General features: G+C 40.1%; 1 protein-coding gene across 4 annotated transcripts in view; it reads left to right on the plus strand.

The window, feature by feature from the left end:
• Xpo4 (exportin 4) overlaps positions 1–21554 on the plus strand; it is a 111360-nt gene that overhangs the window by 42828 nt on the left and 46978 nt on the right. For all 4 annotated transcript variants that reach the window (XM_048341663.1, XM_048341664.1, XM_048341665.1 and 1 more), the window contains 3 exons: positions 1186–1302; positions 1997–2150; positions 20580–20692. In XM_048341663.1, coding sequence (XP_048197620.1) covers positions 1186–1302; positions 1997–2150; positions 20580–20692 — 384 coding nt within the window. The remainder of the gene's footprint in view (positions 1–1185; positions 1303–1996; positions 2151–20579; positions 20693–21554) is intronic.

Genomic DNA, 21554 nt, shown 5'->3' on the forward strand with positions numbered 1-21554 from the left:
TACTCATGCTTATATCAGTTGAGATTAGAGGCAAATAGGAACTTCAAAAAATTACTTCAAAGGAAAAGGTCAGATGTATACAAAAATAAATACTACATTGATCACCCATGTAACCATCACCTTACTTGCAACTAATATTAACTGATTAATACCAGTCTGTAGTTATTTAATATTATGTGTATCTGCTAAGATTTGTCAAGATAAGCATCTGTAAGGTCAAGGTACTAACACCAGAAGCATTTCTGAACAAAGATGTTACAGTTGGTGGGTGGGTCCATCCCACTGTGTTCAGCTGTTGTGTAAGCTTGCAGAAATAGTATCATCTTGACTTTAATCTTTCGGTTGTTCAGAGGTACTGTGCATATTTCTGTTTAACCCCTGGAAACATGCCAGCATCATTCATATCCTTATCTCCATCCTTGGTACCTAAATAGTCTATGAGTAAGATTAGTGATGTTGATAATCTATCTGATAGAGACAGTGTAGAAGAAGCACAGTCCTCATATTTTTATTTTAAATATGTTTGGGTGCAAACTGTTCAATATTTTGGAGACTATAGCGTGTTTTTAGCTGTTTTGGGAGTACATTTTATATACATCAGATAGTAGAATTAGGCAGATCTGAGTGCAAGTCTGAGCTAGTTGTAGGTAATTACCCTTTCCAAGTCTCAGTTCTTTCAAATGTAAAGTGAATGTATGGATTGTTGTGTTAATTAAGTGAAATGATTATTTTATTTTATTTATTTATTTTTTTGGCCAGTCCTGGGCCTTGGACTCAGTGCCTGAGCACTGTCCCTGGCTTCTTCCCGCTCAAGGCTAGCACTCCGCCACTTGAGCCACAGCGCCGCTTCTGGCCATTTTCTGTATATGTGGTGCTGGGGAATCGAACCTAGGGCCTCGTGTATCCGAGGCAGGCACTCTTGCCACTAGGCTATATCCCCAGCCCCCACATTATTTTAAAGTATCATTTGATTCTGTGAGTTAGAAGGAGTGTCCTATGTTCAGGTCTTAAGTGGATTTGTGTAAGTAGAGTTGAAAAATACAACTAATATCAGGCCACTTTCAAAAGAGAGCTAGTCTTTATATTGTGGGCTAAGGAGAAAATGTTTTACTATGCTTGAACAAATATCATACTGAAACAAAACCTTGAAAAAATAATGCCTTGCAATTATTTCTTTAAATACAGCAAACACTGGCCTGTTCTATTCTAACTGCACTATTGAGTGAATTCTCAAGTTCAAGTAAAACTAGCAATATTGGGCTGAGTATGGAATTTCACGGTAACTGCAAAAGAGTTTTTCAGGTATTGATACTTTTGTTATCGCATGTTAATTATTGGTTTGCCCACTTTTTACTCAAACTGTTTCTAATGAAGGAAAACACTTGTTTTAGGTACAGCCTGTTCTGAGGATTTGTATTGTGATTTCTTAAATAAGGTGATAGTTTTAGTGGACAGTTTAAAATTACTTAATTCTCATCTTTAAATAGAACAAAAATGGAATACTATTATAAAGATCCTTCCATTTATTACTTTGTTATCATGTTTAGGTGGAGCTACTTCAATTGATAGGATTCTGCTGTTCTTAAAAATAGGACTGGCAGAATGCCAAAGAGGTATTTAAAATGTTATTGCAGATGGTGTGGGCTCTTTGTCTCTCTCTGTATTGTTTGGCTCTGGAGTAAAGTTATGTGAAGGCATTGGCTTAAATCCTAGTGCTCTGCAATATAGCAACTGACTCAGCTTCATGCTGGTTGTCCAAGGCACTTCTGTCTATGGAGCAGCATTTATATTACAGTAAATGGTGTCACTTTGGAAAGCACATTGTTATGTAAATTTTGAATAGAGACTTGAAGATGGAAAATGCTCTTCAGGAACTAGTGTTTTCGAATGAAAATTTTAAGGTTCTTATTTGTTTTGTTTTATGGTTCTAAAATGGAGGAGATTTTCTACTTAAAATTTCGGTGCAAACAATTATTTTGTGCTTTTTTGGTCAAAGGAAGAAGACCTTCGTCAGATCTTCATGCTAACTGTTGAAGTTCTGCAAGAGTTCAGCAGGCGGGAGAACCTCAATGCGCAGATGTCTTCAGTGTTTCAGCGGTATCTTGCACTCGCCAATCAAGTCTTGAGCTGGAACTTTCTTCCTCCCAATTATATCCTTTTAACAACTGAATTGTTATTTGTGGTAATTCTCATATAGTATTAAGTATGGCCCAATGCCATTTTGTATCTGCAGGTTTTGTAATGTATGTTGTTGAAAGAGAATAAGTAGCTTTATGTTTTTAAGAAACAATTAAAAAAAAAAGAAACAGAATTTTATAATGTTGCATAATAGTGGACCAGGCAGAGATTTAAGTACTATTCCTGCTCTGTAGAAGGTTGGATAAGCAGTATTCCTAGGGAAGTAAAGGGGAAAGATGGAAAAATGCATGTTTATTCACCAACAGGACTATTTTTTTTCCCTTGGACATTTAAGGCTGATTTGGAGTGCTCTCTTTTTACCTTTATGGATACTGTTCAAAGATAATAAGTTAATAATGGATTTTTAGAAGCCTTTATCAATACAGAATTTTGTTTTTAGGAAATCATTAGTTATAATAAAATAAGTTAGATTTGATAAATACATGCATACATGAGTGTGAGCTTTTTAAAAGTCACTTTCTAAATCGAGAAACTTACATTTTAGAAAGCAGTTCCTTCGGATTTCTGATTTATTAATCCAGAATATCTGCTGTCTAGTGATGAACTGAATGGTATAGTTAAATCAGGCAGGCCTGGGTTCAAGCCTCAGTGCATCTCAGGCATGTACTGAACCTTTCTGAATCTAAATTTCCCCCAAATGTACAATGAGGATTTGGATTATTATGTGGGTAAAATAGACAATATACTTAAGTCACTCAGAGTTACTCTTTTCAGAGCTTAGTATTTGTGAATAAAGTGCTTCATATAGCTAGATGTCTATAACCATGTTCTTGTGTTGATATAATCCACTTCTGTATGATATATGTAGTGTAACTTTACCTGTTTTAGGTGTCTTAATCAGCCCTTTCTTGGGGCTCCTGAGGAGAAAAGACTGATTATAAGGATGCAAGAGATAATTATATCAGAGATTTAGGATGAGACTCATCTGTATTTCAGTAGGATCAGGAGCCACTACATTTCTGCACATAGATATTGAAGTATGGCTAGTAAAACTGTGGGGCTTAAAAGGATGTGATGGGTCGTAACTTCTATTTTTATGTTACTATATATACATGGTAGAAAACTAACTATAAAAGGCAGGTGTCAGGGAGAAAAGGGCTCTTTCTTGAGGGTAGTCACACTAAACTGTTGCTTTGTGGAGCAACATGTCCTTTCAACCCACTTTCATACCTTTGGTATATTAGCTTAATTCTTTTTTCTTTTTGAGCCAGTCCTGGGGCTTAAACTCAGCTCCGGGGTGCTGTCCTGGAGCATTTTTGCTCAAGGCTAGTGCTCACTTGAGCTGGAGCTCCTCTTCTGGCTTTTTTTTTTTTTTGAGATCTCACAGACTTTGCTGCCTGGTCTGGCTTAGAACTTAGGTCCACAAATCTCAGCCACCTGAGTAGCTAGGGATTACTGGTGTGAGCCACCGGAGCCCAGTTATTAACTGAATTTGTGTCCCTCTCCCTCTCCCTCCCTTTCCCTCTCCCTCTCCCTCTCCCTCTCCCCCTCCCCCTCCCTCTCCCCGTTTCCCTCTTCCTCTCCCCCCTCCTTTCTTTCCTCAGTCCCTCTCCCTTCCCTTCCATTTCCCCTTCGCTCTTCCCCTTCCCTTTCCCTCTCTTCCCTCTACTCCCTCTTTCCCTCCTTCCTTTATGCTGGTACTGGGGCTTGAATTCAGGGTTTACATTCACTTGAGCCACCACTCTACTTCTATCCTATTTCTTTAGAGTTCTTAAGGGGCCCATATTTTCTTTGCTTTGCTTAAAAAAGGAAATTCCCTTTGAGTATTGCAGCTATTGTTGTTTGCTTTCTTTGGCCAGTCCTGGAGCTTGAACTCAGGGCCCAGGCGCTGCCCCTGAGCCTCTTTGTGATCAAGGCTAGTGCTGTATCACTTGAGCCACAGCACCACTTCTGGCTTTTCCTGTTTATTGGAGATAAGTGTCTCTTGAACTTTTTTGCCCTGGCTGGCTTTGAACAGTGATCCTCAGATCTCAGCCTCCTGAGTAGGTAGGATTATAGGTGTGAGCCACCGATGACCTGGTTTAGGATCAGTAGTCATAAGTTTACTATCACTGTTACAGAATCTTGTTGTGGAATAATGAAGATTGGACCCGACTCCTTATTTCAGTATTTTTAGTATAGAAAACAAGAAAGATTTTGAAAAACTTTGGGACAGATTTAAAAAGTACCAAGCCATATGGAGCTATCATAACATTAATTATATATGAAGGAGAAAATCAACACTGCATATATATTGTAGCCAATTTTAATGTGTTTTTTAGGGAGAATGGAGTTGGCAGAGAGTGACTGTTTTGAAAAGGGAAACAGTTCTTTGGCAGTTTGGAAACAAAGTTTGTCTGAAAGATACACATATGAAGGAAATATTTCACAAAATCATTACATAAAGCGCTGGAAAAATTTGTCATCTGAGAATGATAAACACTAGTGGTGTCAAAGGAAAGTATATATACCTTCTTTATAGGAAGTATATCTTATCCCTTTTTCTCTCATCCACTCTCCTTTCTTCTCTTTTTCCTTTGAGCCAGGGACTTGAAACTTGTTCATCATCTGTTTTTGGGTTTTTTTTTGGCCAGTTCTGGGGCTTGAACTTAGGGCCTGAGCACTGTCTCTGGCTTCTTTTTGCTCAAGGGTAGCACTCTACCACTTGAGCCACAGCACCACTTCTGGCTTTTTCTATATATGTGGTGCTGAGAAATTGAGCCCAGGGCTTCATGTATACGATGCAAGCACTCTACCACTAGGCCTTATTCCCAACACTCAACCTTGTTATATAACTCATAATCTTGCTCAGCCTCCTGAGTACTGAGATTTCAGCCATGTGCCACCATACGTGGCCAGTGAGGATATTCTATTTCATGGCTTATGAGTAAGTACTATGAGCAAGTTTAGTATAATTTCTTAATGAAACTATAGTCAAATGTTGCTACCTTTGGGCAAATTAACTTTGGTGCAGGCAAAAGCTTGTCATTGGCATTAAGCTAAGCTACAGGTTTAGCACTCATTCAAGAACTCAGTTTCAAGGAACCCAATTCAGATTTAATTCTAATTTTGGCAATTACCTAGAGCCCTGCTAATCAGTTGGGAAAGTTTTTTTTTTTTTGGCCAGTCCTGGGCCTTGGCCTCAGGGCCTGAGCACCATCCCTGGCTTCTTTTTGCTGAAGGCTAGCACTCTGCCACCTGAGCCACAGCGCCCCTTCTGGCCGTTTTCCATTTATGTGGTGCTGGGGAATCGAACCGAGAGCTTCATGTGTAGGAGGCAAGCATTCTTGCCACTAGGCCATATTCCCAGCCCCAGTTGGGAAAGAATTGAGAAAAATATTTAGCTTTCTACCACAGAGAGCACATTCAGACTTAATTACAATCAGTTAAGTGAATGGCTTTTAAAAAATGATTGGGTAGAATCATAGCTGATTGGGAGGCAGAGATCAGTTTAAGGTAGCAAGAAAAAGTTATCAAAACTTGTTTCCACTGAAAAGCTGGGAGTAGTAGTGAGTAGCTACCATCCCATCTATGTAGGAGGCATAGCTAGGCTGGCCTGGATAAAAAAGAAACTATCTGAAAATGAAAAGAGCTATAAGGGGTATAATGAGAGTGGTAGTAACACCTGCCTAGTATATTCAAGGCCCTAGTTAAATCCCAATACCAGGACTTTTGGTTTGTGTATTTTGTGTCAAATATATATAATCATTTAGAATAAAATGTTAAGTGAGGCTCTGTTATTTATGAATATCCACTTGTAATTTGTTTTAATCTGCTTCTCATGTATTTTTATAGCTGAGAGAATTCCCAGATGCTCATTTATTAAGGTTTTGCCAGCTGGTGATATCTTGTCCTGTTTTCTCTCTCTCCCCATCCCTTCCCTCCCATTCTTTCTCCTCTGTCCCTCTGTTCATCTTCCCATGCATAGAAATACATATTTGTATATATTTAAACATACATTTAAATAAAAAAGACGATAATGTTACTACCATGTACATGCCTGTAACCTCAGCTATTCAGAAAGCTGAATAAGAGGATCATTTGAGCCAAGAACTTTGAGGCTGGCCTTGGGAACATGTAAAGACTATTTTATGTGTGTGTGTGCTGATCCTGGGGCTTGAACTCAGGGCGTAGGCGCTGTCCCTGAGCTTTTTTTGCTCAAGGCTAGCGTTCTCTCACTCAATCCACAGCTCCACTTCCACCTTTTTGATGGTTCATTGGAGATAAGAGTCTCATGGACTTTCCTGCCTGGGTTGGTTTCGAACTATAATCATTAGATCTTAGCCTCCTGAGTACTAGGATTACAGGCATGAGCCACTGGTGCCTGGCTAATCTGTCTTTAACAAAAGTTTGATGATGATGTTGATGCTACAATTTTGTGTAATTTATGTTTCTATTTCTGTGGATAAACCAAGGAGTAGTAGATTTATTTGGCCATAAGGTAATTCTGTTTAACCTCTTCCTCCTCCCCCCCCCCCCCCCGGCAGTTTGGTCGTACTAGAGTTTGAACTCAGGGCCTTGGAATTGCTGAGTTGGGACTCTACCATTTGAGCCATACCATCTACAGCCCTCTTTTTTGCCATTTATTTTGGAGTTGAGGTCTAGTAAACTTTTGTGCCTTGGTCTTGTCTTAAATCCTCCAGATCTCATCCCCCTGCCTAGCTATCATTACAGGCATCAGCCACCATCAATTCAGCTTATATGCAGTGCCCAAGTTGTATCCCAGAGTGGAGGTGTCATTTTTACGTCACCACTAATGTTGTTTTGAGTTTATTTCATTCATATCCTAGTGAATATTTATCTGTTTTTATTTCTTTCCATACTAGTTGGTATGAAGTGGTTTCTCAGTATTGTTTTGACTTATATTACTCTAATGGTAAATGTGTGTTTAGTTTTTTTTTTTTTTAGTGTGGTATAGCCATTTTTGGAAAAATCATTTTTAAATTGGGTTATTTGCCTTTTATTTAAGCTTTCTTGATGTAATCCATATGTGTCGCTTAGCAGATGTATGATTTTCAACTATTTTTTTTTAAAAACTTTTACTGTATTGGGGTGGGGTGTCAGGGCTTCACTTGTGTTGGCAAAAACTGTATGACTAGAGCCATTTCCCCAGTCCCCAAGTTTTATTTTTTCAGATAGCTTGTTATGTTAACTTTACCCCAGCTTGCCTCTGTGATTTTCATGCTTTCATCTGCCAAAGTAGCTAGAATCACCATGCCCATCTTCTTATTGAGGTAGAATCTTGCTACATTTTGCCTTGGTTTGTCTTGAATCACAACCATCTTGCCTTCATCTCTTGAAGCAGGGATTGCAGTTGTGCACTAAGATACCCTCAATTCCCCACCTTTGGAATCACAGGTTAATAAAACTATTGGATTATTGTCATTTTTAGTATTCAGAATAGACTTCAAGTTAACCCATCTCAGAGTGAAATGAAATATGGAAGTAAAATTTTATGGTATGGCTCGTTAATTAGAATCTGATTTTTTTTGTCAGGTAGTGAGTTTTTTGTGTGTATAACTTAATGATGACAACTACCTTGCGAGGTTGAGTGCACTGGTCAATTTTGTTTTCAGCATATTCCCCATGCAAAACTTAAATGTCCTAGTAAGCTCTGGGAATACAGAGGATATTTTATTTTGTAAGTGTTGCATAAATAATTATTGGCAAATAAAAGGTTGTGATTGTGGGCCAGAATGAGTATTATACTACATAGAAGGAAATTTTGAGGCTTAGCTCCTGAGGGATTTGGAAATTTCCTATAGAAAAGTGGCATGCATTATGGATACATGAGTTTATCCTTTTATAGATACAGTAACTTGTTTTGTCATGGGTGGAAGTATACTGATGACCCCGCTCAATTGTCTTTAACAGACTTTTGTTATAAAATTGTTAGGAAATGCCAGTAGCTCACACCTGTAATCCTAGCTGCTGGAGGCTGAGATCTGATGTTCACAGTTCAAAGTCATCTTTGGCAGGAAAGTCTGTGATACTCTTGAATTAATCATAGAAAAAGCCAGAAGTGGTGCTGTAGCTCAAGTCGTAGAGTGCTAACCTAGAGCAAAAGGAGCTCAGAGTCGGCACCCAGGTCCAGAGTTCAAGCCCCAGGACCAGGAAAAAAAAAAAGGAAATGCCAGATGCTGGTGTCTCATGCCTGTAAAAACCTTAGTTACTCAGGAGATTGAGAGCTGAAGAGTGTCATTTGAAGCCAGGCCTGGGCAGGAAAGTCCATGAGACTCTTACCTTCACTTAACCGCCAGAAAGCTGCTGTGGCTCAAATATAGAGCCTTAGTCTTGAGCAAAAAACTTTGGGACAGCATCCGGGCCTTAAGTTTAAGCCCCCAAATCAACACCCAAAATGTAAAAATAAATGTTGGGAGAACACACTCATACTCACTTTACTTTTAATGCAGAATCTAAGGTCTACTTTATGTGTCAATAGTAAATAATTTTTCCCCCTTTTAAATTGACTCAGTAGCCCTATCTTTGGATAAAGATCCTGTCTGTGCCCAGTGGTAAATAGCTCCCGTGATGGGTCCCTGTGATGAAATTTTAACAGTGTGGTCCTGCAGCTCATCCTGAATTGAATCTTCATATTTCTTTTTTTTTAATTAATTTAATTTATTTATTAATTGAACACAATTTTTTTTGACAAGGTGTTACATAGTAGGGCAGTGTGTACATTTCTTGTGATATCTTACGCCCTGTTTTTCTATCCCTTCTCTAGGTCAGGTAGACATATATACAATATACAATGTATCAAGAACATATACAGTAGCCACGTGGCCACGCCCAAGAAAGTTCGCCTAGGGCTTTAAATGTAATGTCGATATTAGACAATATGTCAACAGTAGTCTTATATGAACGTACATACATAGCTTTTGAGCTATTGTATTCCCCTGAGAGGTCAATTTTTGACCTTTATATGTTGAGTAATTGTTTGGTTTTAGTTACATACTGTTGGGTCGCTGCCCCAATCCTGTGGGGAATACTATTTGACAAGCAGTTTTTGGTTTCACATACTTGGTCTCTACTGTCTCTCCATCTCCCTTTTTTTTTTTTTTTTTTTTTGCCAGTCCTGGGCCTTGGACTCAGGGCCTGAGCACTGTCCCTGGCTTCCTTTTGCTCAAGGCCAGCACTCTGCCACTTGAGCCACAGTGCCACTTCTGGCCGTTTTCCATATATGTGGTACTGGGGAATTGAAGCCAGGGCTTCATGTATACAAGGCAGGCTCTCTTGCCACTAGGCCATATTCCCAGCCCCTCCATCTCCCTTTCTTAACAGTCATATATCAGGGAGATCATGCTCCTTTGTTTTCTGTGTCCTAGGCTTGTCTCGCTCAACATTATTTGTTCCAGTTCTGACCATTTCCCTGCGAATAACAACATTTCACCATTCCTAATCGCTATGTAGTATTCCATTGTGTATAAGTACCATATTTTTTGGATCCATTCATCTGTGGAGGGGCATCTGGGTTGTTTCCGTATTTTGGCTATTGTGAATTGTGCCGCGATAAACATGGAAGTACAAATGTCTTTTTGATATCTTGGGGTTTGCTGTTTAGGATAGATGCCTAGGAGTGGTATGGCTGGGTCATAGGGTAGGTCTATATTGAGCTTTTTGAGAAACCTCCATAACTGTTCTCCAAAGTGGTTGTACTAATTTGCACTCCCACCAACAATGGAGAAGGGTTCCTCTTTCCCCGCACTCCCTCCAGCATTTGTTGTTGCCTGAGTTCAGAGTATAGGCTATTCTAACTGGGGTGAGGTGGTATCTCAGGGTTGTTTTTATTTGCATTTCCTTTACCACCAGGGATGTTGAACATTTCCTCATGTGTTTCTTTGCCATTTTTATATCTTCTCTTGTGAAGTCTCTCTTTAGCTCCTTTGCCCATTTCCTAATTGGTTTATTGGACTTGGAGGGGCTTAGTTTTTTGAGTTCTCTGTAGATAACAGATATCAGGCCTTTGTTGCTGTGCTGGTAAAGATCCTTTCCCATATGGTTGGCTGTCTTTCTGTTTTGGTAGCTATGTCCTTAGCTGTACAGAAACTTTTTAATTTGTAGTAGTCCCATTTGTCGAGTCTTTCCCCTATTTGTTGTGCCCCTGGGACTCTATTCAGGAAGTTCCTTCCTGTGCCTATAAGTTCTAGCGTCTTTCCTACTTTGTCCTTCAGTAGTTTCAAGGATTCAGGTCTGATATTGAGGTCCTTGATCCATTTTGAGTTGATCTTGGTGCATGGTGATAGGCTTGGGTCTACTTTGAGTTTTCTGCATATTGCTGCCCAGTTCTCCCAGCACCAGTAGTTGAAGAGGCTCTGTTTATTCCATTGTATGTCTTTAGCTCCTTTGTCGAATATCAGCTGACTGTAAGAGTGTGGTTTTATTTCTGGATCTTCAATTCTAATCCATTGGTCTTCTGATCTGTTTTTATACCAATACCAGGCTGTTTTTGTTATGATGGCTTTATAGTAGAGCTTGAAGTCTGGTATTGTGATTCCTCCTGCACTGCTTTTTTTGCCTAGAATTGCTTTGGCTATTCTAGGTTTTTTGCTGTTCCATATGAATTTATGGATTGGTTTCTCTATTTCAGTGAAGAATGTCATATTTCTTGACAGGAAACTATTTCTTTTTTCATATCTGCTTTGGTGACTACGGTACATAAATATATAGTGTACTATGGTAGAATGCAAAAGAGCTTGTTGGCCTGGGAGTTTCTGGCCTGACCTCTAGTGTCTAGTTGTCATCAATACTTAGACCATTTAGTCTAGGTGAGTCTCACAGACTTCCACTCAAGCTAGCGTAGAACCACTGTCCTCCTGATCATAGTCTTCCAGGTAGCTCGGATTTCAGGGGAGAGCCACTGGCACCACACCATTTCCATTACAGTAATTCAATAAAGTGCCATATGTTTAAGAAACAGGGTGTGGTGGCACATATTTGTCAACCCGCCTATGTGAGGAAGTAAGAAATAAGGGGAACACAGTTTGGGTGTTAGCCTGGACAGGAAGCAAGATTGTACTTCAAAAATAAGTAGAAGCTGGGTACCAGTGGCTCATGCCTGTAAACCTAACTACTTTAAAGGCTGAGATTTGAGGGTAGCGGTTTGAAGCTAGCTGGGGCAGAATAGTCCCTGTGAGACTCATATCTCCAGTTAACCCCTCAAAAACCAGGAGTAGAGTTGTGGCTCAAAGTGGTAGAGTGCTGGTCTTGAGTAAAAAAGCTCAGGAACAGCACCCAGCTCCCGAGTTCAAGCCCCATAATCAATAAATAACAACAAAAAAACCCCAGAAAGGACTAGAGGTATGTTTCAGTGGTGGAGCTTCCTGTCTTAGCAAGCCTGTGATCCCGAGTTCAAACCTTAGAACCACCAAAATAAAGTAAAATAATAGAAATGGAATCTAATTGGAATATACATTATTTAATATAGCCATATTCATGATGCTTGTAATATGTCTTATAAATTTTATTGTTTTTTAGTAATTGCATTCATAATTTGTTTTTCTTTTTTCTTTTTTTTTTTTTTTTTGGCCAGTCCTGGGCCTTGGACTCAGGGCCTGAGCACTGTCCCTGGCTTCTTCCCGCTCAAGGCTAGCACTCTGCCACTTGAGCCACAGCGCCGCTTCTGGCCGTTTTCTGTATATGTGGTGCTGGGGAATCGAACCTAGGGCCTCGTGTATGCGAGGCAGGCACTCTTGCCACTAGGCTATATCCCCAGCCCCCATAATTTGTTTTTGATGATTTGGGAGCTTGAACTCTGGGTCTGAGCATTGTCCCTTAGCTTCATTGCTCAAGGTTAGTGCTCTACCACTTGAGCTACAGCTCCACTTCTGGTCTTTTGGTGGTTAATTAGAAATGAGTCTCAGGGATTTACCCAGGCTAGCTTTGAACTGTGATACTCCTATCTCAGCGTCCCAAGTAGCTAGGAGTGAACCACCAGCACCTGACTCCATTCTGTTTTATGCCTCCTATGCAGCAGCAGAATAATGGCTACTTTATGGAATTTTCTTTTTTTCTTTCTTTTTTTTGGCCAGTCCTGGGCCTTGGACTCAGGGCCTGAGCACTGTCCCTGGCTTCTTTTTGCTCAAGGCTAGCACTCTGCCACTTGAGCCACAGTGCCACTTCTGGCCGTTTTCTGTATATGTGGTGTTGGGGAATCGAACCCAGGGCCTCATGTATACGAGGCAAGCTCTCTTGCCACTAGGCCATATCCCCAGCCAACTTTATGGAATTTTCATGGTCATGTTCACTTTCCAATACTGCCTTCCCTGTCTGTTTTTATGTCTTCAAGTAATTATTATATGTACATTTCCTGTGTTCAGAAAGTGAGGTGGGCACCGGTGGATCACACCTGTAATTCTAACTACTCAGGAGGCTGAGATTTGAGTTACATGGTTTGAAGCCAGTCTGGACAGCTTGCCATTCTTCATTCATTAACTTATATAGCTAGTTATCTGCTGTCTGCTACCTGCAGAACACTCAGTGAAAGCTTGGACCATGCTTGCTAGCATGCTTGCTAGTCTTGTTAGCACCTAGCATAGAGGCTTGAGAATATTTAGTTATTCAACTAGCCAATTCAGAACTGTTAGTTTGGTTCTAGCTTGGTTCTTGGATGTGTGCTTGTGCTGCTGCTACATCTCAGCTAGTAGTTCACCTGATGTCCATAAATGCTTACGGGTTTTTGGCAACACCAGTTGTAAATGACAGTATCATTTTGTAAGAAGAATGTTTGGCAGGTATGTGTGGTATGTTGGCTTCAGTAATACCTTCTTTTTTTAGTTGGTTACACTGCCTTTTATTGGTGTTCTATTTTTGTGAATCTGATTTGATTTTGGTAAAATTGTAACTTACTCTCCTGAGTTACGTTAACGTGGATCATAGAATAGTAGTGCAATCTAGAAAATTTCACCTAAATTAAGATTTCCAGTCAAGCAAACCTTGGTATTTGGAGCCAAAGTGTGGGTAAGTAAGTATTTGGATGAGGCAGTTCTTGCTATAAGGTCTTTCTAGATTATAAAATACTAATTTGAATAGGCAATCTGTATTTGCTCAAGAATAATTTGCAGGTATTATATGTCTCATTTATTATTTTTTTACTGTCAGATATCACCTCAAATGAATAAGAATTTATTTGGATATTTAAAGACCCATGTGTTTGCAAAGATGACAGTTCCCCCCTTGAGGTAAAGATATGTATACTCACTGGTAATAGTCTGTTGTTCAAGAACTTAAGACGGAAGACTTAGTAGGATCAGCCAGTGACAGTCGGCTTGTCCTCTGGTTTTGGCCTGGTGTGTGTTTGTCTCTTGCCCCACAGTTACAGAATTGGGCAGGTGGTGCATGCATAATCCTTTAGTTTTTCAGAAGCTGGTGAGCTTTTCTAACTCTCAGAGTCAGAAAGGATCGTCATGGAGAGCAGACAGGGAATGCGAAGTTAATTCTTCACTGTTCTGTGCTACAGAATTTGCATGTAGCTGTAACTGGTTTTCCAAGGGATTAAGAAGGCACTGATCTTAGAAGATGGCTTGGGTTTAACACCTCAGAGTTGGCTCCCTTGCTGGAACCCTGGCTAAGAACGAATGAGCTTGCATTTGATACAGTGACAGAAAACCAGCGTACTGTGACTCTTGCTTCCTGAGTTTGGTGAAACAAGGGAAAGTGAAGTAAGATTAGATGCAGTTGACCAATTTTTAAAAAAGAGAATTGTGTGTGTGTGTGTGTGTGTGTGTGTGTATGTGTGTGTGTGTATGTGTGTGTGTATGCGCTCACGTGGGGCGGGGGTTTGCTTCTGGGGCCTGAGCTCTGTCCCTGAGCTTTTTTTGCTCAAGGTTGGCACTCTATTGCTTGAACCACAGCTCCACTTCTGGCTTTTTTAGTAGAGATAAAAGATTTTTGGACTTGCCAGCGTGGGAAGGATTCGAACTTTGATCTTTAGGTCTTAATCTCCTGAGTAGTTAGGACTAGAGGCATGAGCCACTGGCATTGGGCTAAGATATAGAATTCTTAAGATAGAAAGCTATGTTTGGGCTGGGATGTAACTCAGTGGCAAAGCGCTTGCTTAGCAAGTGCAATATCCTGGTTTCAATCCCCAGTACCAAAAAAGAAAAGATACACACACACACACACACACACACACACACACACACACACACCAAAAAAAAAAAAAACAGTTAAAATAAAAAGAAAGCTGTGTTTGACTCTCAATGTTGGTAAAATTGCCTTTGTTGGTTACGAATGAATTATTCTGATGCAAAATTTAAATTGTTATTTAGTCTTTAAGAAAATTATATGAAGCCATAGCCCAAGCAAATTCTTTTTCAAATTTTTATTATCAAACTGATGTACAGAGAGGTTACAGTTTTATACCTTAGGCATTGGATACATTTCTTGTACTGTTTGTTACCTCGTCCCTCATTCCCCCCTCCCTCCTCGCCCTTTCTTTCCCTTTCCCCCCATGAGGTGTTCAGTTCATTTACACCAAACAGTTTTGCAAGTATTGTTTTTGTAGTTGTTTGTCTTTTTTTACCCTGTGTCTCTCAATTTTGGTATTCCCTTTCAATTTCCTAGTTCTAATACCAGTATAGATGGTTTCCAATATACTCAGATAAGATTACAGAGATAGTGTAGATACAACCACAGGAAGGTGATACAAGAACATCATCAATAGTAGAAGCTACAGATACACATGGGATGTTGAAAGTAGGTACAACTGTGATATAACAATCATTTCCATAACATGGAGTTCATTTCACTTAGCATCGTCTTATGTGATCATAAGGGTATAGCTATTGGGTTCTTGTGATCCTCTGCTGTGACTTGCCTAAACCTGTGCTAATTATTCCCAATAAGGGAGACCATAGAGTCCATGTTTCTTTGGGTCTGGCCCACTTCACTTAGTATAATTTTTTCCAAGTCCTTCCATTTCCTTACAAATGGGGCAATGTCATTCTTTCTGATAGAGGCATAAAATTCCATTGTGTCTATGTACCACATTTTCCTGATCCATTTGTTTACTTGAGGGGCATCTGGGTTGGTTCCAGAGTCTAGCTATGACAAATTGAGCTGGGATGAACATTGTTGTGCTGGTGGCTTTACTGTGATTTTGTTTGTGGTTTTTTGGATAGAAACCCAAAAGTGGGGTTGCTGGGTCATAGGGGAGTTCTATATTTAGCCTTCTGAGGAATCTCCATACTGCTTGCCAGAGTGGCTGAACCAGTTTACATTCCCACCAACAATGAAGTAGGGTTCCCTTTTGGCCACATCCCCTCCAACAGTTGTTATTGTTTTCTTGATATATGACATTCTTACTTGGGTGAGATGGAATCTCAATGTTGTTTTGATTTCCCAGCAAATTCTTATACATTTTTTCTTCGATGGGGGACTGTTAGAGTTTAGACTCAGCGCTTCTAGACAAGGGCTCTATCCCCTGAGTCATACTGTCAGCCTTTCTTATATTAACTGTTTTTTGACTAGTGCAAAACCTCAGGTTCCAGAATTGACAAGGTTCAACTTGAACATCAAGTTCAGGTTGTCACTAATTCTATTTTATATTTGGAAAAGGCCATCCCAAACTCATTTTCCTTAATATAAAATAACTACTATCCATGAGTATTTCTGCAGCATAAGCCTTTTATAATTAGAAAAAGTGAAGAACAAGAACCTTAATTTGGTTTAGGTTTCCTTCCTTCCTTCCTTCCTTCCTTCCTTCCTTCCTTCCTTCCTTCCTTCCTTCCTTCCTCCCCCTCCCCTCCCCTCCCCTCCCTCCCCTCCCTCCCTCCCCCTCCCTCCCCTCCCTCCCCTCCCCCCTCCCTCCCTCCCTCCCCTCCCTCCCTCCCTCCCTTTCTTCTTTCCTTCCTCCCTCCCTTTCTTCTTTCCTTCCTCCCTCCCTTCCTTTCTTCCTTCCTTCCTTTCACTGGTCCTGGGGCTTGAACTCTGAGCCTGGGAGCTAGCTGTCCCTGAGCTCCTTTTGCTCAGAGCAAGCACTCTACCAATTGAACCACAGTTGTACTTCAAGTTTTTTCTGTGATTAATTGGAGATAAGCGTCTCACGGAATTTCCTGGCTTTGAGCCAGGATCTTCAGATCTCAGCCTCCTAAGTAGTTAGTATTATAGGTGTGAGCCACCAGGCAAGCTACTTTTTGTTTTCTTTTTCTTTCTTTCTTTCTTTTTTGTTTTTGCCAGTCCTGGGCCTTGGACTCAGGGCCTGAGCACTGTCCCTGGCTTCCTTTTTGCTCAAGGCTAGCACTCTGCCACTTGAGCCACGGCGCCACTTCTGGCCATTTTCTGTATATGTGGTGCTGGGGAATCGAACCCAGGGCCTCATGTATATGAGGCAAGCTCTCTTGCCACTAGGCCATATCCCCAGCCCCTCTTTTTTTTTTTTTTTAAACTAACCTTTGAGGTAATTACCTCCCACTTACTAAACATTGGCCCTTTTGTGGAATTGTCTCTGGCAGACTTAGGATGAAGGAGACTCTTCATTTAGTTGGAATAGGTTTTCTGGGTTTTTTTGTTTGTTTTAAATGGTTCCTGGAGCTTGAACTCTGGGACCTGGGCGCTATTGTACTCAAGGATAGCAACTCTACCACTTGAGCCACAGCTCTACTTCTGGCTTTTAGAAAAATATTTTTATTTTTTATTTTATTTTGGGTAGTTTAGTGGAGATTTGAGTCTCATAGACTTCCCTGTCCAGGCTAGATTCAAATCTCTATTCTCAGATCTTAGCCTCCTGGGTAGCTAGGATTACAAGTTGTGAGTTACTGGCATTTCCAAAAGTAGTGAGATTAATAAATACTGCTCCCTTTGCTTCTGTCACCACCATTCTGTTCTTGACCTATCTGGAATCTTGCAGAACTCTTTTTTTTTTTGGCCAGTCCTGGGGCTTGGACTCAGGGCCTGAGCACTGTCCCTGGCTTCCTTTTGCTCAAGGCTAGCACTCTGCCACTTGAGTCACAGCGCCACTTCTGGCCATTTTCTGTATATGTGGTGCTGGGGAATTGAACCCAGGGCCTCATGTATATGAGGCAGGCACTCTTGCCACTAGGCCATATCCCCAGCCCCCTTGCAGAACTCTTGAACTGCCTGTTGTAAAGTTACAGCAGCTGAAATATTTGCCTTCTTTCCCTAAGACAGATAGCATACCATCTGCTAGTTACTAAGCCAACGAAGACTTGACTTTGCTGGTACAGTAACACACACCTGTAATCTGTTACTAGAGAAGATCAGGAGGATTGTACTTTGAGGCCTTCTGGGACAAAAAGTTGGTGAGATCTATCTCAGTGAATAAAGCTGAGTATGGTAGTACATGCCTGTGGTTCCAGCTACTGGGAAGTTATAGGTCTGAGGCCATCCCTGGACAAAAAGAACAAACCCTCTGGTAGTAAAACACAAAAGAAGGCTGAGGGTATGCTTCAGTTGCTGAAGCACTTGCCTTGTAAACACAAGGCCCTGAGTTCAAAACCCAGTACCATTTAAAAAAATGGCGGGGGGGGGGGGGCTCTGTGCTTTGAAACCAGCATCTGATTTTAGTAATATGAACCCACTTTTCTGTTTCCTATCCTACCTAATTTAAAAATTATGACAGTCTTATAAGCACGTCAAATATTAATTCTATTGTCTCATAGTTGAATAGAGTTTCTATAGAATTATTTTGTTTGTCAGATTTGGAAATTCAGAAAGTAATTTAGTGCCTTTTGTTTGTTGTGTTTGGACAAGGTCTCACTTTGTATCTCAGCCTGGCCTTGAATTTGAAATTCTCCTTCCTTAGCCTTCCATGTGGTATTATTATAGGTATGTGTCAACATGCTCAGCTTAATTGAATAATATTTTACAGATTCTGAGGAAATAGAACTTAGATTGTGTTGATCAATTTTTGTTGAACACAATTTTCATGGAAAATGAACTTAAATATAAAAGAATAAATGAAATGACTTTCTATTTTATTTATTTATTTATTTATTTATTTATTTATTTATTGGCCAGTCCTGGGCCTTGGACTCAGGGCCTGAGCACTGTCCCTGGCGTCTTCCTGCTCAAGGCTAGCACTCTGCCACTTGAGCCACAGCGCCGCTTCTGGCCGTTTTCTGTATATGTGGTGCTGGGGAATCGAACCTAGGGCCTTGTGTATCCGAGGCAGGCACTCTTGCCACTAGGCTATATCCCCAGCCCCGACTTTCTATTTTTATAAAGAACAATAATTGTTACCTTTCTCAGATGATTTATTTCACACACTAAAACTTCTTTTTGTGCTTTATTATAGAAACTTTCCAAGCTGTCCAAAAGTAGAAAATAGAAGCTTTAGTGGTTGCTAAATTCATTCTAATTTAATCTGTATTCCTCTAGCCCAGACTGTTTCAATGCAAACCCTTCCTATCAGATAAGTTTCACCCACAAATACTTGTTTCTGTAAAGATGACCAAGTCTTTTATTCTTCATTATGGAAAAGGATCTGGTATTTAGCCAGCTTTTTCTTTTTGTTGCAAGACTGAGACTCAAAACTCTGTACCTGGAGCTTTGCTCAGTGGCTGACATTCTACCAATTAACCTACACCTCCAACTCTTTAGCCAGTTTTTTTTTTTTTTTTTTAAATATTGAGTGAAACAGATGAGAGTCACTTATTGATAAGTGTTAGTATTGGCTGCTGGGTTTTTTCTCTGCAATTCAGTCTTACCTTACACCTCCATGACATCTCCACAAGGGGGCAGATAAAGAAGAGGGAAATAAAGTTTAAACAAATCAGATTTAAGCCTAATTTTTGTTAATCTTATTAGTGGAGATTTGGAACCTTTTGGGATTGTCTTCAGAAACAGGCTGTGACCTTTCTCTGTGTCCTCTGTAACTTTTTTTTTTTTTTTTTGGCCAGTCCTGGGCCTTGGACTCAGGGCCTGAGCACTGTCCCTGGCTTCTTCCCGCTCAAGGCTAGCACTCTGCCACTTGAGCCACAGCGCCGCTTCTGGCCGTTTTCTGTATATGTGGTGCTGGGGAATCGAACCTAGGGCCTCGTGTATCCGAGGCAGGCACTCTTGCCACTAGGCTATATCCCCAGCCCTTTTTTTAAATTTTTAATCCATGTTTTTTTTTTTTTTTTTTTTTTTGGCCAGTCCTGGGACCTGGACTCAGGGCCTGAGCACTGTCCCTGGCTTCTTTTTGCTCAAGGCTAACACTCTGCCACTTGAGCCACAGCGCCCCTTCTGGCCATTTTCTGTATATGTGGTGCTGGGGAATTGAACCCAGGGCCTCATGTATACGAGGCAAGCACTCTTGCCACTAGGCCATATCCCCAGCCCCAAATCCATGTTTTTTGAATAATTATTTATTGTCAAAGTGATGTACAGAGGGGTTACAGTTTCATAGTATATTTCTTGTACAATTTGTCCCTGGCTTGCTTTTATTCAATGCTAGTGCTCTACCACTTAAGCCATAGTGCCACTTCTGGCTTTTTCTATAGATGTGGTGCTGAGGAATAGAACCCAGGGCTTCATGTATACGAGGCGAGCACTTTACCACTAGGCCATATTCCCAGCCCCCTGTAACTCGTTAGAGTGATCTTAAAGTGTGTGTGTGTGTTTGTGTGTATGTATTTTAACTTCAGTTTTGATATGTTTTTACAGACTTTTTCTCTGTGAAAAATAATTTCTGTCTAAAACTAGTTTTTTTGGCTTTAAGAGAAGTATAACTTTTTTTGTAGTTATCTTAGATATGTAGGCAGTTTCTCACTGATAATATTCAATGTGGCCTCCATTGGTTGTCTCCAGGCCGTCTCCAGGCCATGTGGTTCACCCAAGTACTATGGTTGCCATTATGGGAATTATCTTCATAAATGTACAGATATGTGGTAGTTACTTTATTTACAGCAAGACACTATTGAAGCATGTTTGACTTAAACACCTGAACACTCCATGCTGCTAGCTATGAGAATGTTAAATTGGCATCTTTAAATTTTTATCTCAGTTGATTACTTTGTTTTTTGAACTTGGTATTTGGATACTGTGATCTGAAGGAGTTTTGTTTTTTAGTCTAATGCATAGTTAACGGTGTTCTCTTCCTCTTTCCCATTGGATGTATTTATGCAGGGAAAATGAGTTTTTTTATTTTGTACCTTTAAGTCAAGAGTTTTCTTTGGTCACTTTTCAGCTCTCTGGTGATCAATTTCTATATTCTTATCATAGAACATATAAATACTATGAAACTGTTATCTTACATTCCTATAACATTCTCCCCCTAACCCCCAGCACTTAATGCTCTTTATTCCTTCTCTTCATGCATGAATTATGTAGCATATGTGAAAGAGGCTTAAACTGTTTCCGTACATTCTTTCTGAATGGCTCCTGTTATATTTAGGGGCTAGACTTATACTTTTGACAAAGTAAGAATGTTATTGTTGTTGACCTTGACACCAGATCACTGGGCAGACATTATATAGCTATGTTTGAATCCTCACAAAATGTGCTGTTGAAGCCAACAGAGTCCTGGCGGGAGACTCTTCTGGACAGCAGAGTTATGGAACTTTTCTTCACAGTAAGTCCTGGTCTTCATCTCCAGTAGCAAGGCCATGGAAAGAGTAAATGTTTTTGTCTTAAATGTTTACTATCATCCCTTTGCCCTTTTCTTCTAACTTGTCTGCTTAAACAGAAAGAATATAGCAAGTCATTTGCTAACTCATAAAACTATTGTATAATGATGAATCCTAGAGCAGAATTCAGACTTTATCTTTACTCCTTTGCATTCATAATTGAAAACTGCAAAGATCTTTTTTTATGTAAGTTACATACCTATTAGTTATCCTACAAAAATCTAAACTGAGAACTTTAAGAAATAATTTATTAAATAGCAATAAGAAACTTTTACAATAGTAACATAAATAACATTTTAATGAATACATAGCTATATTTTTGAAAATTAAACATATTGAGTGTAATGGCATAGCTTTACTTTTTGTTTGGTTTTACATTTTTTGCAGGTCTTTGTAATATAAGGACTAGTAAAAGTTAGCTAGCTTGTTCTATCTCCTTTACATTCCGTTATCCCATATTAATGTGGCTTCCGGAAAACTGCCTTGTAAGTGTGACAGTGAGAAAGGAAAAGGCAGATAGTACTTTTGTATTCTTTTTTTTTTTTTTTGGCCAGTCCTGGGGCTTGGACTCAGGGCCTGAGCACTGTCCCTGGCTTCTTTTTTTTTTTGCTCAAGGCTAGCACTCTGCCACTTGAGTCACAGCGCCACTTCTGGCCATTTTCTATATATGTGGTGCTGGGGAATTGAACCCAGGGCCTCATGTATACGGGGCAAGCACTCTTGCCACTAGGCCATATCCCCAGCCCCTACTTTTGTATTCTTATGAAAATAGTTTGCCATTCCTGTGTTGTCTTAGGAGACTGTAGA

The sequence above is a fragment of the Perognathus longimembris genome, chromosome 3 (genome assembly GCF_023159225.1).
Source record: "Perognathus longimembris pacificus isolate PPM17 chromosome 3, ASM2315922v1, whole genome shotgun sequence".
In the NCBI taxonomy this organism is placed as follows: domain Eukaryota; kingdom Metazoa; phylum Chordata; class Mammalia; order Rodentia; family Heteromyidae; genus Perognathus; species Perognathus longimembris.